The sequence below is a fragment of the Tursiops truncatus genome, chromosome 8, assembly GCF_011762595.2.
Source record: "Tursiops truncatus isolate mTurTru1 chromosome 8, mTurTru1.mat.Y, whole genome shotgun sequence".
In the NCBI taxonomy this organism is placed as follows: Eukaryota; Metazoa; Chordata; class Mammalia; order Artiodactyla; family Delphinidae; genus Tursiops; species Tursiops truncatus.
This window is the reverse complement of record NC_047041.1, coordinates 92,305,891-92,330,595: the sequence shown is the minus strand read 5'-3', so window position 1 is coordinate 92,330,595 and position 24,705 is coordinate 92,305,891. Positions and strand designations below refer to the sequence as shown.

Sequence of the window (24,705 nt, the reverse complement as noted above, 5' to 3'; positions counted from 1 at the left end):
GCTAACACATATATATGGAATTTAAGGAAAAAAATGTCATGAAGAACCTAGGGGTAAAGCAGGAATAAAGACGCAGACCTCCTAGAGAACGGACTTGAGGATATGGGGAGGGGGAAGGGTGAGCTGTGACAGGGCGAGAGAGAGTCATGGGCATATACACACTAACAAACGTAGTAAGGTAGATAGCTAGTGGGAAGCAGCCGCATGGCACAGGGATATTGGCTCGGTGCTTTGTGACAGCCTGGAGGGGTGGGATAGGGAGGGTGGGAGGGAGGGAGACGCAAGAGGGAAGACATATGGGAACATATGTTTATGTATGACTGATTCACTTTGTTATAAAGCAGAAACTAACACACCATTGTAAAGCAATTATACCCCAATAAAGATGTTAAAAAAAAAAAAAAAAGAAAAAGCCCAGCAAATCTCATCTAGAAGGCACCTGTTTGAGATACCAGAGGAGAAGAGTGCTATGGGAACAGGTCCCAAAGGTACTAGCAAAAAAAAAAAAAAAAAAAGGTACTAGCAAGAGATACCAGCTTGGGATTCAAGACACCAGCAAAAGGTTGGCTTTTAGAGAAGAAAACATTTCTTCCTCTGAAGAGGATAAAAGTCCAGGCATATAGAGACATAGGCTGAGTAATCAGGTCCTTTGTTAGAAGGAAACAATAAGGAATGGCAGAGAAGGTGTGGGTTTCCAGCAATGGCTTCCAAACTTCACTGCAACAGGCCCTTTTATCAAAAGACCACAGAACTCCATGCACAAAACTGATAAAAGCAGAATGGCCAACACTGAAGCAGAAGGAAAGCTGGAGTCCCACCCATGAGGGTGCCCCCTATCTCGCTGGAGGTCCAACATACAACCACATAGACCACTACTGAAAGACACACTAAGGATGAATAATGGCCTTCTAGAATTGGGTATGACAGCAGCATCTTCCATGATATTCAGAAATAGGAGTCCAAAACATGGATTCTAAGCAATTCAAGACTGGAAAACAAGGTGCACGCTCAAGACACCTTGGAAATCTAGATTAATACCATAAAGGATAACTTGCGGAGGAGAGACGAATAATTAGAAGTGTCACCCAGGAGTGGAAGGAGAACTAGACCTGCAGTTAGATGGTCTGCAATTAAAGATCATGCTGCCTAGTATGTGATCTTGGGTAACCTTGCCAGTTTGTCCTCACAATTGTTCTAAGGATCAATTATGAATGTTTATTTCATTACTTATTCAGGAAATATCTCAAATATTACTGGAAGACTGTTTTCAATCAAAGCTTGTTTTAATATAAATAAACAGTTTTATTTAGTTATGTTAGGGTTTTACTAATTCAAAGTCCTCCTTAAATACACAGCTGGACATGGCTGTGTCTTAAAAAAATAAAAAGAATACATCCATGCAATCAAAGTGCTCACATGTCCTTTATCACTGATCCAATGCTAATAACTGTAATAGGCAACTGCATTCAAAAATAGTCACAATGCAAATTTAGCATAGTTTGTTCTTTATTCTTTTGATGCTAAGTAATTCTGACATTATGTTTTTGAAACGTACCTTCCCAAAAGTTATCATTCAGTTACCCAGCCACACTATTTAAAGTATATTTAAGAGCATGGGGGTAAAGGAGAACACAGCACAAGAAGCCAAAGGTACGAACCCTGTCCACCTCTGCCATTCTAGCTATACTTGGCTTCTCAGACTTAGCTTCCATATTTATAAAATGAGGGTTTTAGTTCATCGGTAGTTACTAAACAGAGATGCCCTTTTAAAACAGTGTAGAGTGTGCTTCTCAAACTACACATGCCTAAATATGATTCTATGCATTCCACGAAAGTGATTATATTTATATTTGTGGCTTAGTATTTTAATCAGTTACTGAAGAGTGATTACATTTTAGATTTTATACATCTCTACAGCATTAAACAGGATGGACGCATAATAAAAGCTGACTATCAATACTTTCTAAATATTACTAGTAGCCTGCTGTCCTTAAATATTAATTCTATTGTTTTTTAATAGCAAACGAATAAAATAGTTCAAAATTTATGAAATTTCCTGTCAGTTTTAATGGATGCATCTTCTCTTTGATTCTATTATTAGATATAACAGTAGGTCATTTAAATTTGATTTGTAGTTATTTTAAAGATTATCATATAACATAAATTATACATTTAATAAGTGATAGTATAAAGAGATTATTAAAACAATGGATAATTGACAAGAAAACATAACTTCACTTGATGGGAAAATCACAATAAAGTGAACCTTTTTCATAAAACTTTCAAAAATACTTTCTCTCTGTGATAAAAAAGAAAGCAATCCCTATATCAGACTACTGAACTTTATAAATGTTTCAAAGAATATGCCTTTCTACAAATTCTTTTATTAAAGCTGAAGGCTGTACCCCAAATTACAATTATCCACTTAAAACAACAACTAACAATTTAAAAGTGGGAGGAGAAACACCAATCATCTACTTGAATGGGAGCAATTTCAGAACACCTTGGTCCCACATTTCCCCAACCAAAAAAAAGCGTTTTATACAAAAGTCACTGAACCATCAATAACCTGATTGGAAAGACCACTTACTGTTTTAAAGAAACCACACCAGCATAAGCAAATATTTTAATTAAGAGGTATAGCTAGTGTCTGGCCACGATGCAGTACACTCCCACACGCCAAATGCCAGCTGTAGAACAGCAACATTCAAGCAGCTGTCTTAATTGGAGATGCAGACCAACACATGCTAATTTGGCTGGGCCAACTAATTGGTAGGTATGCTACATTTCTAACAAAATATCCACCCATATTACAGATGTTTTTCTCTATCGGAGTAAACGATTGGTAACAAACAGTAAGGAAGCTGAAATAAGCTACACTTGGTGAAATTGTTTAGTTGGACAGCTTTACAACAGGATCCTGCATTACCTCAGAAAAACACTTGTGCCAAAATTGAAACATCAGCTAAATGTCAAAAGCATCTTTTTGTGCAATATTAAGAATATTATGAGGTTTCATAATGACTCTTCAGTCACCAAAACAATACTTGCTAAGTGGGCACAACCCCCTTATTCATGCCAGGCCCCGTGCAAATGTCTGCAAAAGAATCAAGTCCTTTTCTCTCATGCAGACCAAACGTTTACAGACATGTGCAAAGATAGAAATTATATTTACTAGAAAATCTATAATGGTAGAAAAAAATGGGGGGGGCTTCCTGCTTATAGCCATGCTGGTGTAACAGAAACCAGGTTTACTCTATCACTTGAAACTTTAAAAAATTGACAAAATATAAGAAACAATGGTGTTTATACATTGCACAATAGACAGTTCAGGAGAGGTATATCTAATAGAAGGGAAATAAATAAGGTGACCCCTATGGTTGCCCTAGCTTATTGCCCAGTTAGGTTTTCTAGACTGGGATAAAGAGAGAACTCACATAGAGATGAGCAGTATCCCGTGAGCTGAGGAAACAGACTTGAGCATCTGGGAAAGACAGAGCCTGCAGAATTAGCAGACAGAGTAAAGAGAGAGAGTGAGTGAGAACACGAGCAAGACATATACATACAGTTGATCCTTGAACAACTAGGGAATCCAGGTGCTGACCCCCTGCACAGTTGAAAATCGACATGTAACTTTACAGGCAGCACTCCATATCTGCAGTTGTGCATCTACAGATCATGTAGTATATATTGAAAGCAATCTGTGTATAAAGTGGACCCATGCAGTTCAAACCAGTGTTGTTCTCGAGAGAGAGAGACAGAGAGAACATGCTATATTCTATATGTTCCAGAAAGAAGAGGGTGGTCATTTTAAAAAAAGATAAGGAAGATATTTTTAAAAAAAAAACCCTAAATTTTTATATATAGAGACAAACACAATGTCTGGATTAAAAAATATATGTATATACTAACAGGAGTAATAGCAGATTAGACACTGCAGAAAAAAGGTTGGTGAACGTGAAGGCATAGCAAGAGACACCACCCAAAATGAAACACAGAGAGAAAAGAGACTGAAAAAAAGAAGAGCACACGATCAGTGAGTTGGGGGACAACTTCAATCAGTTTAATATACTGAATCAGTCTAATATAACTGAAGTCCTGGGAAATGGGTGAGGGATAGAAAAAAATATTTGATGAACTAATGGCCAAAAGAATGACAGCAGACTTCTTGTCAGAAACACTGCAGGCCAGAAGGCAGTGAAGCAAAATAGTTAAAGTATTGAGGGGGGCGAGGGGGGAAGAACCTGTCAACTTAAAATTTTATACCCAGGGAAAATATACTTCAAAAATAAAGGTTTTGGGGCTTCCCTGGTGGCGCAGTGGTTGAGAGTCCGCCTGCTGATACAGGGGACACGGGTTCGTGCCCCGGTCTGGGAGGATCCCACATGCCGTGGAGCGGCTGGGCCCGTGAGCCATGGCCACTGAGCCTGGGCGTCCGGAGCCTGTGCTCTGCAACGGGAGAGGCTGCAACAGGGAGAGGCCCACGTACCGCAAAAAAATAATAATAATAAAAAAATAAAGGTTTTTTCAGATATACAAAAAGATATACAAAAGATATACAAAAAGCAAATATACAAAAAGCAGATATACAAAAAGCAAACCAGCACTACTAGATATGTTAAAGGACATCTTGCATACAGGAAAAAAAATTCCTGAAATCTTTATTTACACAAAGGGATGAAGAGCATCAGAAATGGTAATATGAAATACAGTTTAAAATACAATTGAACTAAGGCAAAAGTACTTTGTTACACAGTCCATACACACAGAGAAACAGAATATATGGAAGTATAGGATCATCAGGTTCATATGCTACACATGAAGTAGTACACTGTGATAAGTTAAAGATGTACCCTGCAAAATCAAAAGCAATCACTAAAAACAAACAAACAAAAAAAGATGTACAGCCAATAAGCCAAGGGAGAAAATGATATGTAATAATAAAAACCGTGCTATTAACCCAAAAGCAGGCAGGAAAAAAAAAAAAGGAAACGAACAGATGGGACAGATAGAAATCAAAGAGTAAACTGGTAAATTTCAACACAATCATATCAACAATGACATTAAACGTTAATGGTCTGAGCATACCAATTAAATGACAGGAATCATCAAATTGGATAAAAAGCAAGACCAAATCTATGTTGTCTACAAGAAAACCATTTTAAATATGAAGTGCATATAGACTAACAATAAAGACAGAAAAAGATATATCGTGCTAACACTAATCAAAAGAAAGTTGGATGCTAAAACTAATCACAAGAAATTTGGACAAAGTAGATTTCAGTGCAAAGAACAATACTATCAAGCAACTCTCTGTTTTAAATTTTAAAACACCTTTTCTTTTCTGACTAATAAGTGCTCACTTAAATCAGAGAAAACTCAAAAGTTACCGAGCAAGGACAAAACTTCTAATGCTTTAAATGTGCTAGGAATTTCAGAAGATGCATTCTCAAAGAAATGACCAGCTCAAGCAGTGATACTTTAAAAAGTCAAACAGATATTTGGCTAGCAACTAATAGTTATTTAAAATTACAGTAATACAAACTTTTGAAATATTTTTAATAATGGTATCCAATTTGTATGTAAACTAATTAAGGCAAACTGTTGGCTAAATTAGAGCTGGTTTGATCATTTTAATTTTTAAAATAGTTCTGTCTTCTTTCTGATCATATCATAGTATGAAATATAATGCACTGTAACATTTCATTCTTTGAGCTTTTAAATTTTCTTCACAGGTTTTACTGGTTAGATGTATTATCACTGCTTCCACACATACGATTTAAAGTCATAAAAACTGATGTCTTTATTAAAGGGTTATTAGCTCTTCTAAATTACAGACAATGCTGCAAATCACTTGATCTTAATCACTGTTCCCGTCTTCCGTGTAAAACTTTCAAATGCCATATCTGACAAACTTGGTATCAAAAATCATCGTACTGCTCTGCAACGTCACTGTAAATAAACTTCTATAATTCTAATTGGCCTTACGATACCATACTAATATCACAGTGAGTTAAATAATGAGGAATCTTTGATTACCTGGCCAATTTCTAAAGACTAAAATTCTTAAAGAAAACTCTAATTAGGATAGCAAATTTAGTGTGGTATATGCTTCATCTTATGATAAGAGAACACAAAGTTAATACATTTTAAGTTACAGGTGAAAGTTAATTTGCAATCTAAATATATATATTATATATATATATGTGGGTATATAAAATGTGTTAAAATCTACAAAGATAGCTTATGAATTAAACAGTTTGAAACCAGTTGATGAGAAGAAACTTGATCTTTGATAATATAGTCTTCTCTCAACAAGCAACTATAAAAAAATTATTCTGTGCCTTCAGTACCTAGCCTGGCCAGGTTCCTCAACTTCCCAGAACACTCTCACTTCCTAACAGCCAGTTAACTTTTTGAGCTTTTGTGTTGACCTTTGTCATGACCCTTAAACATTTTTTAACAAAAGTTTCTTGTTTCTGAAAAAGCTAGATTTCATAACAATTACTGTTTCTTGTACCTATGCTTTATTTTAATTACCGTCACTCCAAACCAAGACTGTAATCATTTCTTGTCTTGGGCACCTATGACTGATGCTTATATTTCCTGCAATCACTAGTCTCCTGGCAACTCGTTATGATACCGCCTTCGCAAACTTAAGCCTCAAATTAAAAATAATAAAATTGTTAACATATATTTTACACCCAAACTATCTCTGGTACTTCCCAGATAGCCACTAAGTAGCACTATTGAGCAAGGAGGCTATTAGTAAGAACTAAATATAGTATTCTCCATATCTTTAATTAGCTTAACTCTATCATAAGAGCTGCCCTGTTTACCAAGTCCATAATATGGGCAGACCCATGGTGTAACTAATAATGAATATGGTTCAACACTTGTATACTTTTCAGGGTGGACAGAACATATTCATGATCCTGTGCGAAGACTGGCACAATGATGTAAAGAAAATGATTTCTAAGATTATGTTTATAAGTATTAAATACTCTTGTTAATTGGTGGCATGTTTAAAACACACTTCATCAAAGTCCCTAGAGATGTATTTATCAATGCCTTTGGTGTCCATCATAAGGCCTGTGCCCTCAGAATAATCATTGACTAAATCATTAATTAGCTGTATATTATACCTCAATCGGGGATTCCATTCTAACACTGTTAATTACTGTAATAAATTAACGAGAGACCAGTTAATATCAGTCTTATTAACAGGTGGTTTCTACTTTTCCTTCAAGCATGCCACAAGACCAGGCCATAAGCTGGAGGTGAGAAAACTGAGTCTGTAGGATGAAACATTCAAAGAAGAAAGCCTGGATAAAGGCCTCTATCAGTATTCTTGACTATTACTGACTCATGGGTCAGGTTTCCTGCCTAGTGTAACCCAACATCACCACCAAGAGCAGACTCTTGGACAGACTACCAGAAACCTGAGTCAGCGTTTACAAGACTCTTTAATTCGAAAATCACACACTTTGTAAAGCCACGCTGCTGACCCAAGATTCAATGGAACAAGAATTAATTCTGCAAGACTGAATGGAGGGCTTCCCTGGTGGCGCAGTGGTTGAGTCCGCCTGCCGATGCAGGGGACACGGGTTCGTGCCCCGGTCCGGGAAGATCCCACATGCCACGGAGCAGCTGGGCCCGTGAGCCATGGCCGCTGAGCCTGCGCATCCGGAGCCTGTGCTCCGCAACGGGAGAGGCCACAACAGTGAGTGGCCCGCGTCCAGGGAAAAAAAAAAAAAAAAAGACTGAATGGAACCCATGAGGGAAATTTAAGAGTAGTTTTGACAAAATATCTTCCTCCTTCATTTTTCACTAAGTCTCATGGTGGCCGGCTATACTTGGGCAAATTGGAATGAAACACTCTTTGAATATGTTCCTCCTACTGATCCCTCTGAATTCAGGAAAAGCATTCTCTGGGACATCTTAATATACCTTACAAAATGTGGCAGACTATATTTTCCAAATCCAGATTTTATTTTCAAAAAACTATCTCCCTTCCCACATGTTCTCCAAGGTTACTATGTCACGCCCCCATCAAGAGGTGGTATCTTTTCCTGTCCCCTCTGAATCCGAGCAGACTCATCACCGCTTTGACCAACAGAGTATAGCAAAAGTAACACCATATGAATTCTGAGAGTAGGTCACCAAAAGATATTAGCTTCTGCCTGGTTCTCTCAGGACATTCACTCTGAGGAAAGACAGCTACCATGTAAGAAGTCCAACTACCCTGTGATGGACATGCTGGAGAAGCTACATGAAGGCACTGCAGTCAACAGTCCCAGCTATGCCATGGCACCAAAGTGGGAAGAAGCCATCTCAGATCTTCCAGACCAGACAATCCACCCGCTAAGGATCACTGAGTGACCTCAGTAATGCTATGACAGGCAAAAAATTGTCCCCCGAGTCTCGGCAAAATTCCTGACCAGCAGGATTTGTGAGCATCTCAAACGGTTATTTTACATTGATAAGTTTGGGGTAGTTTGTTATGTGGCAATAGTAACTGGAACATAAACTAGTAAATTGTTAGGTTGATTGAAAGATGGAAATTGTGTAGAAAATACAGCACTTTTTTTTTAAGGCTTTTTCTTCTTTTTTTTTGATGTGAACCATTTTTAAAGTCTTTATTGAATTTGTTACAATATTGCTTGTTTTATGTTTTGGTTTTTTGGCCGCAAGGCATGTGGGATCTTAGCTCCCCGACCAAGGATTGAACCGGCACCCCCTGCATTGGCAGGCAAAGTCTTAACCACTAGACCGCCAGGGAAGTCTCTACAACTCATACTGATCGGCCTTGTCTGCAAAACTAATCAGGACAATGGTCACATATTACACAACATGTCTTTACCGAGTTCTTATACTTTACACAGCAATGTAATTATTTGCATAGGCTCACTAAGAATCTATCTTTCTCCTTACCAGGATATAATTAGACAAAACAAATTTGTAGCTACCACCATGCCAGAAATGTTTCATTTAATAATAAATCTCACTTAATTAGGCATGACAAGCCCACTAGTAAGGAATTACACTCCCATATGGAGAAATAATGCTTCAGTGACCTGCCAGGAAACTAGCCTGGTACCTGCTCTGTGGCTTGAGGAGTCTCCGTCTTATAGGTACACAGAATGTCACTTTCTGGAAGGGCAGGAACGTTGAGTGATTTGAGGAACTTGGAGTAAGAGGATACTTCTACAGTCATAGGTACTACAGGCAAAAGCATTAGAGGCAAACTGAATGAAATTTTGGTTCCTGATGGCTCCTGACCTTGAAATAGGTTAATTCTAAGGGCAATAAAAATATTTCTGGCACTACAGAAAGTGATAAAAAAATATACATATATGACTCTAGAGGCTGCATGAGATTAACTCTAATCCTACTATCATGTGATTCTAGGTTTGTTTGTTTGTTTTTAATATTTATTTATTTATTTGGCTGCGCCGGGTCTTAGTTGCAGCACATGGGCTCTTAGTTGCAGTATGCAGGATCTAGTTCCCTGACCAGGGATCGAACCCAGGCCCCCTGCATTGGGAGCACAGAGTCTTAACCACTGGAACACCAGGGGAGTCCCAGTTCTAGTTTTATTAAACACAAAACAAAAAGATCTTTATGTGTTCAATAATGCCTCATTGTCCTTATGTAGCTGAAATAAGCTAAATATACAAAGCACCATATTAACAATACCGATAGTGCATCAGAAAACCATGGAACAAACATGTTTGGTCAAATCCACACCTTAACTGCACAGATATGATCATAGGTAAGGACTGAAAAAGTGAAACTGATACTGTTCACCTTAACCTATTCCTCTGTCGACCACAGACCAATAAGATTTACATTTCTAAAAGTTTTTCATTTTAAAGCCATGAGATTTCAGGGCCATCCTAAAGGTTTTCACCCTGATATAAGTCACAAAAAAAAGAAACATCATATTTGCTTTTTTTATGCGAAGACAGAAATGTGTTTTTATAATCCAAGCTGATTAAACTGTATGCAATGAGAATTACTGATTGCCACATAATAATATGAACTATTAATAACCCCATCTCTATATTCTGTGAACCAACAGGTTGTTCTGAAAGCCAGTCTCCTGTGCATTGTGCTTTACTGCAAGTAAAAACTCAGAGTTCAAAAATTATCCAGGGCTTCCCTGGTGGCGCAGTGGTTGAAAGTCCGCCTGCTGATGCAGGGGACACGGGTTCGTGCCCCGGTCCGGGAAGATCCCACATGCCGCGGAGAGGCTGGGCCCGTGAGCCATGGCCATGGAGCCTGCACGTCCGGAGCCTGTGCTCCGCAACGGGAGAGGCCACAACAGTGAGAGGCCCACATACAGAAAAAAAAAAAAAAAATTATCCATCGAGTTTTTTTTCCTTGACAAATCAAGATCGATAAAAATAATATATTCACAATCCTGGCTAACAATGATAATAAAATAAGCTTATTATATGTGTGATGACTTTCAGTGTGTCACTTTCAGTGACAGGTATCCTTACAAAGAACTGTAATTTCATCTAAGCAATCAATCCTGAGAAAGCAGTTATCCATTGTTGGCGAAACATTTAGTTCCCTATGAAATTGTATATAATCCTTTTAAATTTTTTCTGAAGAACTATGATGAGTAGACTGTCTTCCACATTCACCAAGAATTACTTCTCAAGGAATTACTTCTTGGGGATAGAATCCCCAAGTTTACATAATGACAGTAGCGAGTTAGAGGGTGAAAGGAGGCCTATTTCTCTCCAGTTGGCACTTAGTTTCTTTTTCAATCTCCGCCTTCCCTCTGAGATAGGGAAGAAAGAGGGATGAGTTTAACCAACTGGAGTGAGTGTAAGAGCTGGACTAGGAGAGACAAGTTAGTCTAGTTAAATGAACTTGTTTGACTTGTTTCCTGACTGAACTCTGACTGATACACAAATTGGTATCAGCAGTGGAAGCCCAAAATACAGACCTGAAAAGACTTTTATATTGGTTTGATGTGATGCAGTAGCATCACTACTAATCAAATTAACAGTGATTGCGGATTGTAGCGAAGTATCTACTGAAGAAGTGTCTTAAAGGATTTGAGTTTGGGAGAAATGATGACTACAAAGACTTGGAAAAGCAAATCAAAACCACATGGAGATATCACCTCACACCTGTCACAATGGCTATCATAAAAAAAAACACAAATAACAAATGTTGGCAAGGATGTGGAGAAAAAGGAACCCTTCTACACTGTTGGTGGGAATGTAAATTGCTACAGCCACTATGGAGAACAGTAAGAAGGTTTCTCAAAAAACTAAAAATAGAACTAAATGACCCAGCAATTCCACTCCTGGATATACATCAAAAAAAAAAAAAAAAACCCCAAAAATACTAATTCAAAAAGATTCATGCACCCCAATGTTCATAGCAGCATTATTTACAATTCCCAAGATATGGAAGCAACCTAAGTGTCCACCAATAGATGAATGGATAAAGAAGAGGTGTGTATATATACAATGGACTACTACTCAGCCATAAAAAAAAGAATGAAATTTGCAGCAACATGCATGGACTTGGAGGGTATTATGCTAAGTGAAATAAGTCAGATAGAGACAAATATTGTAAGATATCACTTACATATGGAATCTAAAAAATATAACAAACTGGTGAATATAACAAAAAAGAACAAGACTCAGATAAAGAAAACAAACTAGTGGTTATAAGTGGGGAGAGGGAAGAGCGGAGGGGCAATACAGGGGTAGAGCAATAAGACATACAAACTACTAAGTATAAAATAAGCTACAAGGATATATTGTACAACATGAGGAATATAGTCAATATTTTATAATAACTATAAATGGAGTATAACCTTTAAAAACTGTGAATCACTGTATTGTATACCTGTAATATATACTACTGTCTATCAACTATACTTCAATAAAAAACAAAGACTGTGGTATGTGGCTTCTTCTGAACGCACTGGAGCTCTTACGGAAAGAAAATGACAAGCTTGGGTCTTTAAGCTTTCAAGCTCACATTTATGATCAGGATCCAGAGAACTTCTATGACAGCCCCAATAAAAACTTTTATGTCTTATAGCCACAGAGCTCACCTGGCTAACGTCAGATTTAACTGTGCCATCTGCAGAATTACAATGGAAGGTGAATTCCACAGATGAAAGCGAAACTGAATGAGAAAGAATGAGACCCTGAAACTGGGGATGAGGATATTTGGGTGGACTCTGCTGAAGCTAAGAATCTGGATACACACACTGCCCCCTCAATGCTACTATGAGCCTCCCTTGCCAGTGGAAATAGAAATCGCCTGCTCTCCTGTGTCTGAAGAGATTAGCTTTCCCTGGCTTGAAAATCCTGTAATAACCTCACCATAAATATTGGGTTGACCAAAAGTTCATTCAGGTTTTTCCCAAACGAGCTTTTTGGCCAACCCAATATATGGGTAATTTGCTTGCAAGGGAATTCCTCTTCTCCTCAAGACCTAGCTGGACCATCCCTTACCACCACCCGTAACAGGGTTATATACTGACATTCTCTGGGGAACAAGTACAAAGTCTGATTCATGAAGTAATAGTTTATACACAAAAATAGTTGTCAAATTTTGCTAATTTTTATTGGTAGAAACCTGGAAAAATCTGTGTGAGAATAGATTCTAAGAGCGTTAGACTAAGGAAAACAAAATATAACACCAGATTGGGCCAATATATTTTATATGAGTCACTTACTAGAGATTTAGGATTTAACGGTTAGCTTATACAGCTAGAAGGGGCTCTAAGAGTTAACATGTTGCTGACTGAAATTTGGACTCCATGATAGCCCACATTTAATAAGATAGGGAGGCCACCACTTCCCATGGCATAATCTAGAGTCAAGGACCCAAAAGCATAAGCAAATAGAAATGTTGGAGTGAATCTATCATTATAACTTACACACAATCCCTCTACCACTGTACCCCCAAGATGGCCCAGTTGATAGCTCCTCACTAAGCCTCCAGCTTGTCCATCATACGGGCAAAAGGTCATTAGTCTGGCCATTTCACACTCTGCCAGTCATAAAATTTGCCATGTTGCTACAACATAAGAACTCCCCATTTTCTCTCTCTGGTCCCTTATTTTTTCCTTCATGGTACTTACTACAAACTGCAATTATTTATTTGTCTTTTTTTGGTTTTGCTTATTTTGGTTTTGTTTATTGTTGTTTTTTTTTTTCCTATTTGTTTTTTCTGTCTCCTCCACTTGCATATATGTTCCATGAGGGCAAGAACAGCATCTACCTTGTTCACTACTGTATCCTAACTGCCTAGCACAGTACCTGGTACACAGGCATTTAATAAAGATTTGCTGAAGGCATAAACAGAGTTAGTCTGTCTTCACCAACATTAAATTCTGGTCCTTCCTTCTTCTGGAATACATATGTTCAGGAAAACATTATCCTCTCAAAGATGATTTACATCTGAGTTAAAAACTTGTACAAACTTATAAATCTCCTCTGTGTATTTATTTCTTCAGCCTAGAATGGATGACCTGGTCTGCTGATATCACCTCTTCCATTAAATTTGTATTATGCCCAGAAAAACATTTTTCAAAATGTTCAACAACTAAAAAAAAAAAAATGTTTTTCCTCATAATAAAGGTCATTTCAGTGCCTTTACCATCTGTTCCTTCATGAAAAATGTTTGAACAGGATCCTGTCTTTCTCCAGAATCACATTTCTGTCCACAGTCATGTGTCACCTCATATCACAAGTTAACCAAATTCTCAAATATCATTAAAGTATATCTTCTGACTCATTGGGCAATTTTTGTACAGCTTGGAGCACTTGCTGTGAGTGTCGTGAGGTAGCTTTTCTTGTTTCTGAATCAAATAAGTGGTGGATTAATTCATAGCATAGCATTTCAAAATTCAACGTTCCATTTAATCAAAAGCTTCTATTTTCTGCCTATGAACGTTTATTTCTAGCAACTAGTAAGTGCATTCATTAACAGTCAGCTTTACAAACACACACACCCCACACACATACACACAAAATTTTTATCACTATAAGAGTTATTATACACATGACTACAAGTTACTAAGAAAGAAACAGTACTAAGATCCAGGCAGTATGTTCAGTTCACCTACTACATAAGTAATAACTACCTCAGGCTCCTTAGTGTCATGGCTTAATTCAAATTCACACCTTAGCAAAACTACAAGATTCTGTATGTCTTGGGCCTTCAGGGTTGGTTTTACATAGTTGAAACCTTGAAAGTTAAAATGCTTAAATGCCCGAGACTTATTGAATATCTCACTTTTGTAAAGATCTGTGCTCTCAGGGCTTCCCTGGTGGCGCAGTGGTTGAGAGTCCGTCTGCCAATGCAGGGGACACGGGTTCCTGCCCCGGTCCGGGAAGATCCCACATGCCACAGAGCGGCTGGGCCCGTCAGCGATGGCCGCTGAGCCTGCACGTCCGGAGCCTGTGCTCCGCAACGGGAGAGGCCACAACAGTGAGAGGCCCGCGCACCGCAAAAAAAAAAAAAAAGATCTGTGCTCTCAACATGGTTAAAAAAAAAAAAAGAAAAAAGATTTAACACACGTTATACTAGGAATCTATGAAGATCTGTTTTTCACCTGAAGATAAAGTGCATCAATGTGTAATCTGTCCAACAGGACCAGCTATGGTCTGGGTAGAAATAATAACAAAAATATATATCTCACAAGGATGTTTGAAGGATCAAAGAGGATAATACATGTGAAGGAATAAATCAATAATAACGTACTATATAAATGTTAGTAGCAGGTGGTAATGTTAATAATAAAATAAGTATGTTGTGCACCTTAAAGTGCCCTAATGTTATATGTCAATTATATCTCAGTACAGCTGGGGAAAAAAATAACAGAAAAATACAGTATATATCCTCTCTCATCTGAATGAATTAGGGCAGTTTGTTGGCTGGCTACATAGAGAAGTCAGTTACAGCAAGGAATCCTAGAAAATGATAAATACACACTGTAACCATTTTATTTTCAATTAAACCATGAATAAGTGTAATTCTTTCACCAATCCTCTGTGTAGGGCCAAGTCCTTATCCGAGTTTAGATCTGCTACCTGGAATTCTAGTCTTTCTTACATAAACCACACTCATAATGCATTATTTATAATTGCAGTTTCAGCTCTCATAAAATGCAGCAAAAATTTCAACACATATGAAACAATCAAAACAAATTTCTTCTTACTTTTTCTAGTTTTCTCCAATATTTTGAATTTTTCTTGTTTACCCCTAACTTGACAGCCAATTTCTTTCTTTCTTTCTTTTTTTTTTTTTGGCTGCACCATGGGACTTCTGGGATCTTAGTTCCCAGACCAGGGATCAAACCCGGGCCCAGCAGTGAATGCGCTGAGTCCTAACGACTGGACCACCATGGAATTTCTGACAGCCAATTTCTAAAAAACGTGCTTTTCTCAGTTTTCTCAGAGCTTTTAACTTAGTTCTTGTATTCCCCTTTTTAAACTAGTATTGCATCAGTTTTCAGAATATTAATAACAAATGCACCCAGCATAAGTAAGTTTGGAAACAAATACAACTGACTGTTCATAAGTAAACCATTTGACCTGTAGGAATAAAAGCAGACAAGCATCATACTGAGAAGCCTACAGGTCACAAATAGTTAGCATACTGGGAACATGAGTCAGTACATTTTACCAAGGAAATGGACAGCACTGGTTTATCCAGCTGGCTGGTTAACTGAATGTCAGTTGAAAGAGTTTTTGCCATATTATAATTCAGGTTTCAAGCATAACCGAAAAAAGTTCAAAGTAGTTTCCCTGTCACATGTATATATGTTACCTTTTGCATTTCTTCCTCAATCATATATGATATACCATTTAAAGACAATGAAGTCAAAGAGTAAAAAAATGCAAGAATATTTAAATGAAACAACAGAAAAGGAATTCAGATATTTAAGGAGAACATGATAAAATGATCAGAGAACTTGACTCCTGACAAAAGAATCTAAACGAGTCAGTTAAAGACATTTTAAGCAAATTATAATAGTCCTATATTAATTTGAAAAAACTGATGATCCATCTGTGAAACATCCCATTAACAGCATGAAAAAGCAGCTTTCTGAACTATAAATAATTACGTCAATGCTAGATATCTGCTTGAAAACATTAAATTTAGACTAGCTATATTCCTTTTGTGATCATAACAGGAGGGAAGGGTGATGTGAGAACTTACTTATTTCACTGGAAACCTGGTTCAGTTTGTCCTGTGATCTGCTGATAAGGACAATCTTCATTCCACGCTTTGCTAACTAAAACAATAAAAGAGACACCAAACAGTTGAATGACACCTGCGTTTCACTTTAAAATGTAAATTATTGATAGATACAGTGTCATTTTAAGAAAATCTGACCATATGGTAATCCAAGTTAAAAAACTAATAAACCCCAGTGCAATGAATGGGCAAAACAAAATGAAGACTTTACAAAAAGATTCCCCAAAGGGTTATCTTTCTCAATCAAGCTAGTATATAAAAGTCATAGGGTTTTAGAAAAAGGAAGACTTTTACTTTTATTTTGGACTTGTCTATACTTAGTTTTTTTTAATCATAAGTAACTATTACTTTTTTAATTGAAAAATTAGCTTTAAAAACGTTTTCATTTTAGAGAGGATACATGAAGACTACAGAACTGGCAAAGAAAACCACAGTTAAAATGTTAGGAATTCTGGGCTTCCCTGGTGGCACAGTGGTCGAGAGTCCGCCTGCCGATGCAGGGGACACGGGTTCGTGCCCCAGCCCGTGAAGATCCCACATGCCGTGGGGCGGCTGGATCTGTGAGCCATGGCCGCTGGGCCTGCACGTCTGGAGCCTGTGCTCCGCAATGGGAGAGGCCACAACAGAGAGAGGCCCATGTACCGCAAAAAAAAAAAAAAAAAGTTAGGAATTCCTAAAAATTGAATCAATTTTAAAATGTTTATTTAAACATTAGACTTTATAGACTACAAAGGCAAACTAAGATAGTTTATTGGATGACTTAAAAAAGAAATTCCTGAGGGGTACCCTCTATGTACCTCCCCAGTGCTGGGTAAGTGCTTCATAGAATGAATGATTTATGGGAACATGGTTTCTACCCCAGAGACCCATAAATATAGTGGCAGAGGAAAAAAAACACTGATATACACAGAACTTTTTAGTGAACTACTCCAGACAGTATATAAATGAGAATAAATTAGGTGCTATGAACTATAAGTGATTTAGTGAACTAATTTTCCAGTCCTAAATCCTCAAGCCAACTTTTATTAACAGTAGTAGTACTGCAAATGAGAAGATATGGAAGAACATTTTTTATAAAGATAATTAAGGTTGGTAATAATTTACTAAATTAATCATTTATAAAACATCTAAAGAACCCATGAATATATACTGATAGTTTTTCTAAAAAATTAATGGGGGAGGAAGAACAAGGAAAAGCTGTTTTTTATAGAAAAACAGCATCTACTGTAAATGTAAAAGGACAGATATCATTATCATTAAAAAATTACCGGTTTTCTTCCCTAACTTAGGAAAGGAAATAGCCACCCAAGTCCAGGAAGCACAGGCCCAGGCAGCATAAACCCAAGGAGAAACACACCAAGATACACAGTAATCAAACTGACAAAAATTAAAAACAAAGAAAAATTATTGAAAGCAACAAGGGAAAAATGACAAATAACATACAAGGGAACACCCATAAGGTTAAAAGCTGATTTCTCAGCAGAAACTCTACAAGCCAGAAGGGAGTGGCATGATATATTTAAAGTGATGAAAGGGAAGAACCTACAACCAAGATTACTCTACTCGGCAAGGATCTCATTCACATTCAACAAAGAAATCAAAAGTTTTACAGGAAAGCAAAAGCTAAGAGAATTCAGCACCACCAAACCAGCTCTACAACATGCTAAAGGAACTCTTCTAAGTGGGAAACACAAGAGAAGAAAAGGACATACAAAAACAAACCCATAACAATTAAGAAAATGGTAATAGGAACATACATTACTGATAATTACCTTAAACGTGCATGGATTAAATGCTCCAACCAAAAGACACAGGCTCGCTGAATGGATACAAAAACAAGACCCATATATATGCTGTCTACAAGAGACCCACTTCAGACCTAGGGACACATACAGACTGAAAGTGAGGGGATGGAAAAAGATATTCCATGCAAATGGAAATCAAAAGAAAGCTAGAGTAGCAATACTCATATCAGATAAAATAGACTTTAAAATAAAGAATGTTACAAGAGACAAGAAAGGACACTACATAATGATCAAGGGATCAATCCAAGAAGATATAACAATTATAAATATATATGCACCCAACAAAGGAGCACCTCAATACATAAGGCAACTGCTAACAGCTATAAAAGAGGAAATCGACAGTAACACAATAATAGTGGGGGACTTTAACACCTCAATTACACCAGTGGACATATCATCCAGACAGAAAATTAACAAAGACACACAAGCTTTAAATGACACAACAGACCAGACAGATTTAATTGATATTTATAGGACATTCCATCCAAAAACAGCAGATTACACTTTCTTCTCAAGTGCACAGGGAACATTCTCCAGGATAGATCACACCTTGGGTCACAAATCAAGCCTCAGTAAATTTAAGAAAATCGAAATCATATCAAGCATCTTTTCTGACCACAACGCTAGGAGATTAGAAATCAATTACAGGGAAAACAACTTAAAAAACACAAACACATGGAGGCTAAACAATACGTTACTAAATAGCCAAGAGATCACTGAAGAAATCAAAGAGGAAATCAAAAAATACCTAGAGACAAACGACAATGAAAACACGACGATCCAAAACCTATGGGATGCAGCAAAAGCAGTTCTAAGAGGGGAGTTTATAGCAATACAAGCCTACCTCAAGAATCAAGAAAAATCTCAAATAAGCAATCTAACCTTACACCTAAAGGAAGTAGAGAAAGAACAAGCAAAACCCAAAGTTAGTAGAAGGAAAGAAATCATAAAGATCAGAGCAGAAATACATGAAATAGAAACAAAGAAAACAATAGCAAAGCTCAATAAAACTAAAAGCTGGTTCTTTGAGAAGATAAACAAAATTGATAAACCATTAGCCAGACTCATCAAGAAAAAGAGGAAGAGGACTCAAATCAATAAAATTAGAAATGAAAAAGGAGAAGTTACAACGGACACTGCAGAAATACAAAGCATCATAGGAGACTACTACAAGCAACTCTATGCCAATAAAATGGACAACCTGGAAGAAATGGACAAATTCTTAGAAAGGTATAACCTTCCAAGACTGAACCAGGAAGAAATAGAAAATATGAACAGACCAATCACAAGTAATGAAATTGAAACTGTGATTAAAAATCTTCCAACAAACAAAAGCCCAGGACCAGATGGTTTCACGGGTGAATTCTATCAAATAGTTAGAGAAAAGCTAATACCCATCTTTCTCAAACTCTTCCAAAAAATTGCAGAGGAAGGGATACTACCAAACTCATTCTATGAGGCCACCATCATCCTGATACCAAAACCAGACAAAGATACGACAAAAAAAGAAAATTATAGACCAATATCACTGATGAAAATAGATGCAAAAATCCTCAACAGAACACTAGCAAACAGAATCCAACAACACATTAAAAGGATGATACACCACGATCAAGTGGGATTTATACCAGGGATGCAAGGATTCTTCAATATACACAAATCAATGTGATATACCATATTAACAAATTGAAGAATAAAACCCATATGATCATCTCAATAGATGCAGAAAAACCTTTTGACAAAATTGAACATCCATTTATGATAAAAACTCTCCAGAAAGTGGGCATAGAGGGAACCTACCTCAACATAATAAAGGCCATATACGACAAACCCACAGCAAACATCATTCTCAATGGTGAAAAGCTGAAAGCATTTCCTCTAAGATCAGGAACAAGACAAGGATGTCCACTCTCGCCACTATTATTCAATATAGTTTTGGAAGTCCTAGCCACAGCAATCAGAGAAGAAAAAGAAATAAAAGGAATACAAATTGTCACTGTTTGCAGATGACATGATACTATACATAGAGAATCTGAACGATGCCACCAGAAAACTACTAGAGCTAATCAATGAATCTGGTAAAGTTGCAGGATACAGAATGAATGCACAGAAATCTCTTGCATTCCTATACACTAATGATGAAAAATCTGAAAGCGAAATTAAGGAAACACTCCCACTTACCACTGCAACAAAAAGTATAAAATACCTAGGAATAAACCTACCTAGGGAGACAAAAGACCTGTATGCAGAAAACTATAAGACACTAATGAAAGAAATTAAAGATGATATAAACAGATGGACAGACATACCATGTTCTTGGATTGGAAGAATCAATATTATGAAAATGACTATACTACCCAAATCAATCTACAGATTCAGTGCAATCCCTATCAAATCACCAGTGGCATTTTTTACAGAACTAGAACAAAAAATCATAAATTCTGTACGGAGACACAAAAGACCCCAAATAGCCAAAGCAGTCTTGAGGGAAAAAAACAGAGCTGGAGGAATCAGACTCCCTGACTTCAGACTATACTATAAAACTACAGTAATCAAGACAATATGGTACCAGCACAAAAACAAATATAGATCAATGGAACAGGATAGAAAGCCCAGAGACAAACCCATGCACCTATGATCAACTAATCTATGACAAAGGAGGCAAGGATATACAATGGAGAAAAGACAGTCTCTTCAGTAAGTGGTGCTGGGAAAACTGGACAGCTACATGTAAAAGAATGAAATTACAACACTCCCTAACACCATACACAAAAGTAAACCCCACATGGATTAAAGACCTAAATGTAAGACTGGACACCATAAAACTCTTAGAGGAAAACACAGGAAGAACACTCTTTGACATAAATCACAGCAAGATCTTTTTTGATCCACCTCCTAGAGTAATGGAAATAAAAACAAACAAATGGGACCTAATGAAACTTAAAAGCTTTTGCAAAGCAAAGGAAACTACAAACACGACGAAAAGACAACCCTCAGAATGGGAGGAAATGTTTGCAAACGAATCAACATACAAAGAATTAATCTCCAAAATATACAAACAGCTCATGCAGCTCAATACTAAAAAAACAAACAACCCAATCCAAAACTGGGCAGAAGACCTAAACAGACATTTCTCCAAAGAAGACATACAGATGGCCAGGAAGCACATGAAAAGCTGCTCAACATCACTAATTATTAGAGAAGTGCAAATCAAAACTACAATGAGGTATCACCTCACACCAGTTAGAATGTGCATCATCAGAAAATCTAGAAACAGCAAATGCTGGAGAGGGTGTGGAGAAAAGGGAACCCTCTTGCACTGTTGGTGGGAATGTAAACTGATACAGCCACTATGGATAAAAGCATGAAGGTTCCTTAAAAAACTAAAAATAGAATTACCCTATGACCCAGCAATCCCACTACTGGGCATATACCCAGAGAAAACCATAATTCAAAAAGACACATGCACCCCAATGTTCACTGCAGCACTATTTACAATAGCCAGGTCATGGAAGCAACCTAAATGCCCATCGACAGATGAATGGATAAAGAAGATGTGGCACATATATACAATGGAATATTACTCAGCCATAAAAAGGAACGAAATTGGGTCATTTGTAGAGACATGGATGGATCTAGCGACTGTCATACAGAGTGCAGCAAGTCAGAAAGAGAAAAACAAATATCGTCTATTAACGCATATTATGTGGAACCCAGAAAAGTGGTACAGATGAACAGGTGTGCAGGGCAGAAATAGAGACACAGATGTAGAGAACAAACGTATGGACACCAAGGGCGGGAAGCAGTGGGGCTGGTGGTGGTGGTGTGATGAATTGGGCAATTGGGATTGACATGTATACACTGATGTGGATAAAACTGATGACTAATAAGAACCTGCTGTATAAAAAATTAAATTAAATAAAATTCAAATTTTCAGAAAATTACCGTTTTTAAACCACCCTAGTAACAACTAATTTAGGCAAAAAACAGCAACACATGTTGGGTGGAAGATTGTTGGGAAATGAAATATCCATACAGTCTCAAAGTATCATCCCACAGATTCTTTATTAATTACAAAGGGGAAAAGGTACTTTTATAATGGAAAATTATGGTAGACAACATCTTAATAAATGATTTATTTTAACATAATCAATAAAGGAACAAATGGACTTCTTGTGGCTCCTGATAAGATAAACTCAAAAGAATACAGTATCACCTGTGTAGCATTCCTGCTAAAAAATACTTAACTTGAATATAATCATGAGGAAACAATCAGACAAACCCAAATTGAGAAATCTACAAAACAACTGGCCTAGGTTTTTTAAAAAATGTCACTGTTATAAAAGAAAAAAGAGAAAAAAAGGAGGGGCTAGGGAACTCTCCTAGTCAAGAGATATGACATTAAGAAGCAATGCATGGGGCGTCCCTGGTGGCGCAGTGGTTGTGAGTCCACCTGCCGATGCAGGGTACGCGGGTTCATGCCCCGGTCCAGGAGGATCCCACATGCCGCGGAGCAGCTGGGCCCGTGAGCCATGGCCGCTGGGCCTGCGCGTGCGGAGCCTGTGCTCCGCAACAGGAGAGGCCACGACAGTGAGAGGCCCACGTACCGCAAAAAAAATAAAAATAAAAAAAAAGCAGCAATGCATAATCCTTAAGTGGATTTTGGAACAAAAAAAGAAGCTCTATGAAATACATTAATGGGACAATTGGGAAACTTGTATATGGACTGTATATTGTATAACAGCATTGTGTCAAGTTAAACTTCCTATGTGTGACCACTGTACTGTGGTTACAATGGTGAATATTCTAGTTCTCTGAAGTTTCAAGCTGAAATATTTAGGAGTGAACTGTTACAATGTCTGTAACTCCCAAATAGTCCAGCCAAATTATAAGTTAAATGTAGCAAAATGTTAACAGCTGGCCAATCCTTGTGAAAGGTGTATGGGTGTTCATTGTATACTCTTCCTGAAACTTTTCTGTAGTCTTTATACTCAAAATAAAAAGCTGGGAAAACAAAGGATTTTTTTTTTTAAAACCCTTTTTAAAGGACAAATGAGAGATTCAATGGATCTGTCAGGACCTTCATCACAATCGGGCAATATCAGAGGCTATTGGTGCCTCTGTGGAACTGGAAGGCAGGGAAGCTCTCCTTCACAGGAGAGCTTTGTACAGTGGTCTTCAAACTATCATGGTTTCCCTTCCTTCAATTACATTACAGAGAACTTGAATCTTTTGCCTGTGTCTGTCAATATCTGTCCATCCATCACAGTCCTTCTTGTGAAAATGATGCCATGGACTTGTTTGGAGATGTAACCACTCTCTAATAATCTGTCTACCTTTTGGAAAATAATCCAAAACAATTAACTTTAAAAACTGAGAACTGTCTATAGTTACACAATATAAAATAAAATTACACTAAAATTTTCACAACTCCAACTTTCCAGGATAAAAAGTTTGACACACATTTTGCACAAAAATTTGTTTTAAAGTTGTGTTTAAGCGAACATAGCATTTCTAACAAGATCGAAACAAAGTACATCTATTATATAGTGTAACACTATATTTGTGCTTTTAACTTCAAAAATCAAAACTACTGTAAGAGATCATTCTATATCTGTTCTTATATTCTTATACCAAAAAGAAAAGTCTTGAAAATTACCTACCTCTTCTGCATATGATTTTCCAATTCCATCAGTACTACCCGTGACAACTGAGAAAAGAAAATAGTAACAGTTTAGTTTAAGAATTACAATGGAGAACTGATCACAGTTAGGACCCACCAATTAGACACAAGACCTGTGTAATACAGTTGACCCTTGAACAACATGGGTTTGAACTGCAAGGGTCCACCTATACGTGGATATTTTTTCCAATAAATACATACTACAGTACTACACGATCCAAGGTTGGTTGAATCCACAGATGCAAAACCTCGGATGCAAGATCCAGACACTGAGAGCCAAATGTAAAGTTATACTTCAATTTCCAACTGTATGGAGGGTCCGTGCCCCTAACCCCCCCATACTGTTCAATGGTCAATTGTACTTGATGTAAAAGATGGAGCAATTACCAGTGGCTCAAATTTAGGAATGAATATCCATGACAATGGCTAAAATTTAAAAGACTGCAATACCAAGTATTGACAAGGATGTGGAGCAACTAGAACTCTCATACACTGCTGGTGGCACTGTAAATTGACACAGTCATTTTGGAAAAACGATTTTACATTATGTCCAGAAATAAATGTGTGCCTATCTATGACTTAACAATTTCCAAGAGGTAATAGGCATCATGTTACCAAAACAATGTCCATGGTAGCTTTATTTACCTATAATTGGTAAACAAGCCCAAATAATAAACTACAAGAGAATGAGTAAGTAAATTAGGATATATTAACACAGTACGCAATGAGAAGCCCACGCACTGCAAAGAAGAGTAGTCCCCGCTCGCCGCAACTAGAGAAAGCCCGCGCACAGCAACAAAGACCCAACACAGCCAAAAATAAATAAAATAAATTTTAAAAAAATCCTGGATAGCTCAGAATATGCCAGGACTAGAGATTATAAAATTTGCCTAAGGGATATCAAACCTTCCTTTTCTAGATTCTCCAGTTTTTCGAGTTTGTAATGGGTACTGTTAGAGCACC

At 37.3% G+C, this 24,705-nt stretch overlaps 1 protein-coding gene across 3 annotated transcripts in view; it reads right to left on the bottom strand.

The window, feature by feature from the left end:
- The window catches only part of HSD17B12 (hydroxysteroid 17-beta dehydrogenase 12), a 167,881-nt gene that overhangs the window by 92,599 nt on the left and 50,577 nt on the right, over positions 1–24,705 (bottom strand). For all 3 annotated transcript variants that reach the window (XM_019948010.3, XM_019948011.3, XM_019948013.3), the window contains 2 exons: positions 23,723–23,769; positions 16,216–16,291 (listed from right to left, as the gene is read on the bottom strand). In XM_019948010.3, the coding sequence (XP_019803569.1) occupies positions 16,216–16,291; positions 23,723–23,769 (123 nt within the window). The remainder of the gene's footprint in view (positions 1–16,215; positions 16,292–23,722; positions 23,770–24,705) is intronic.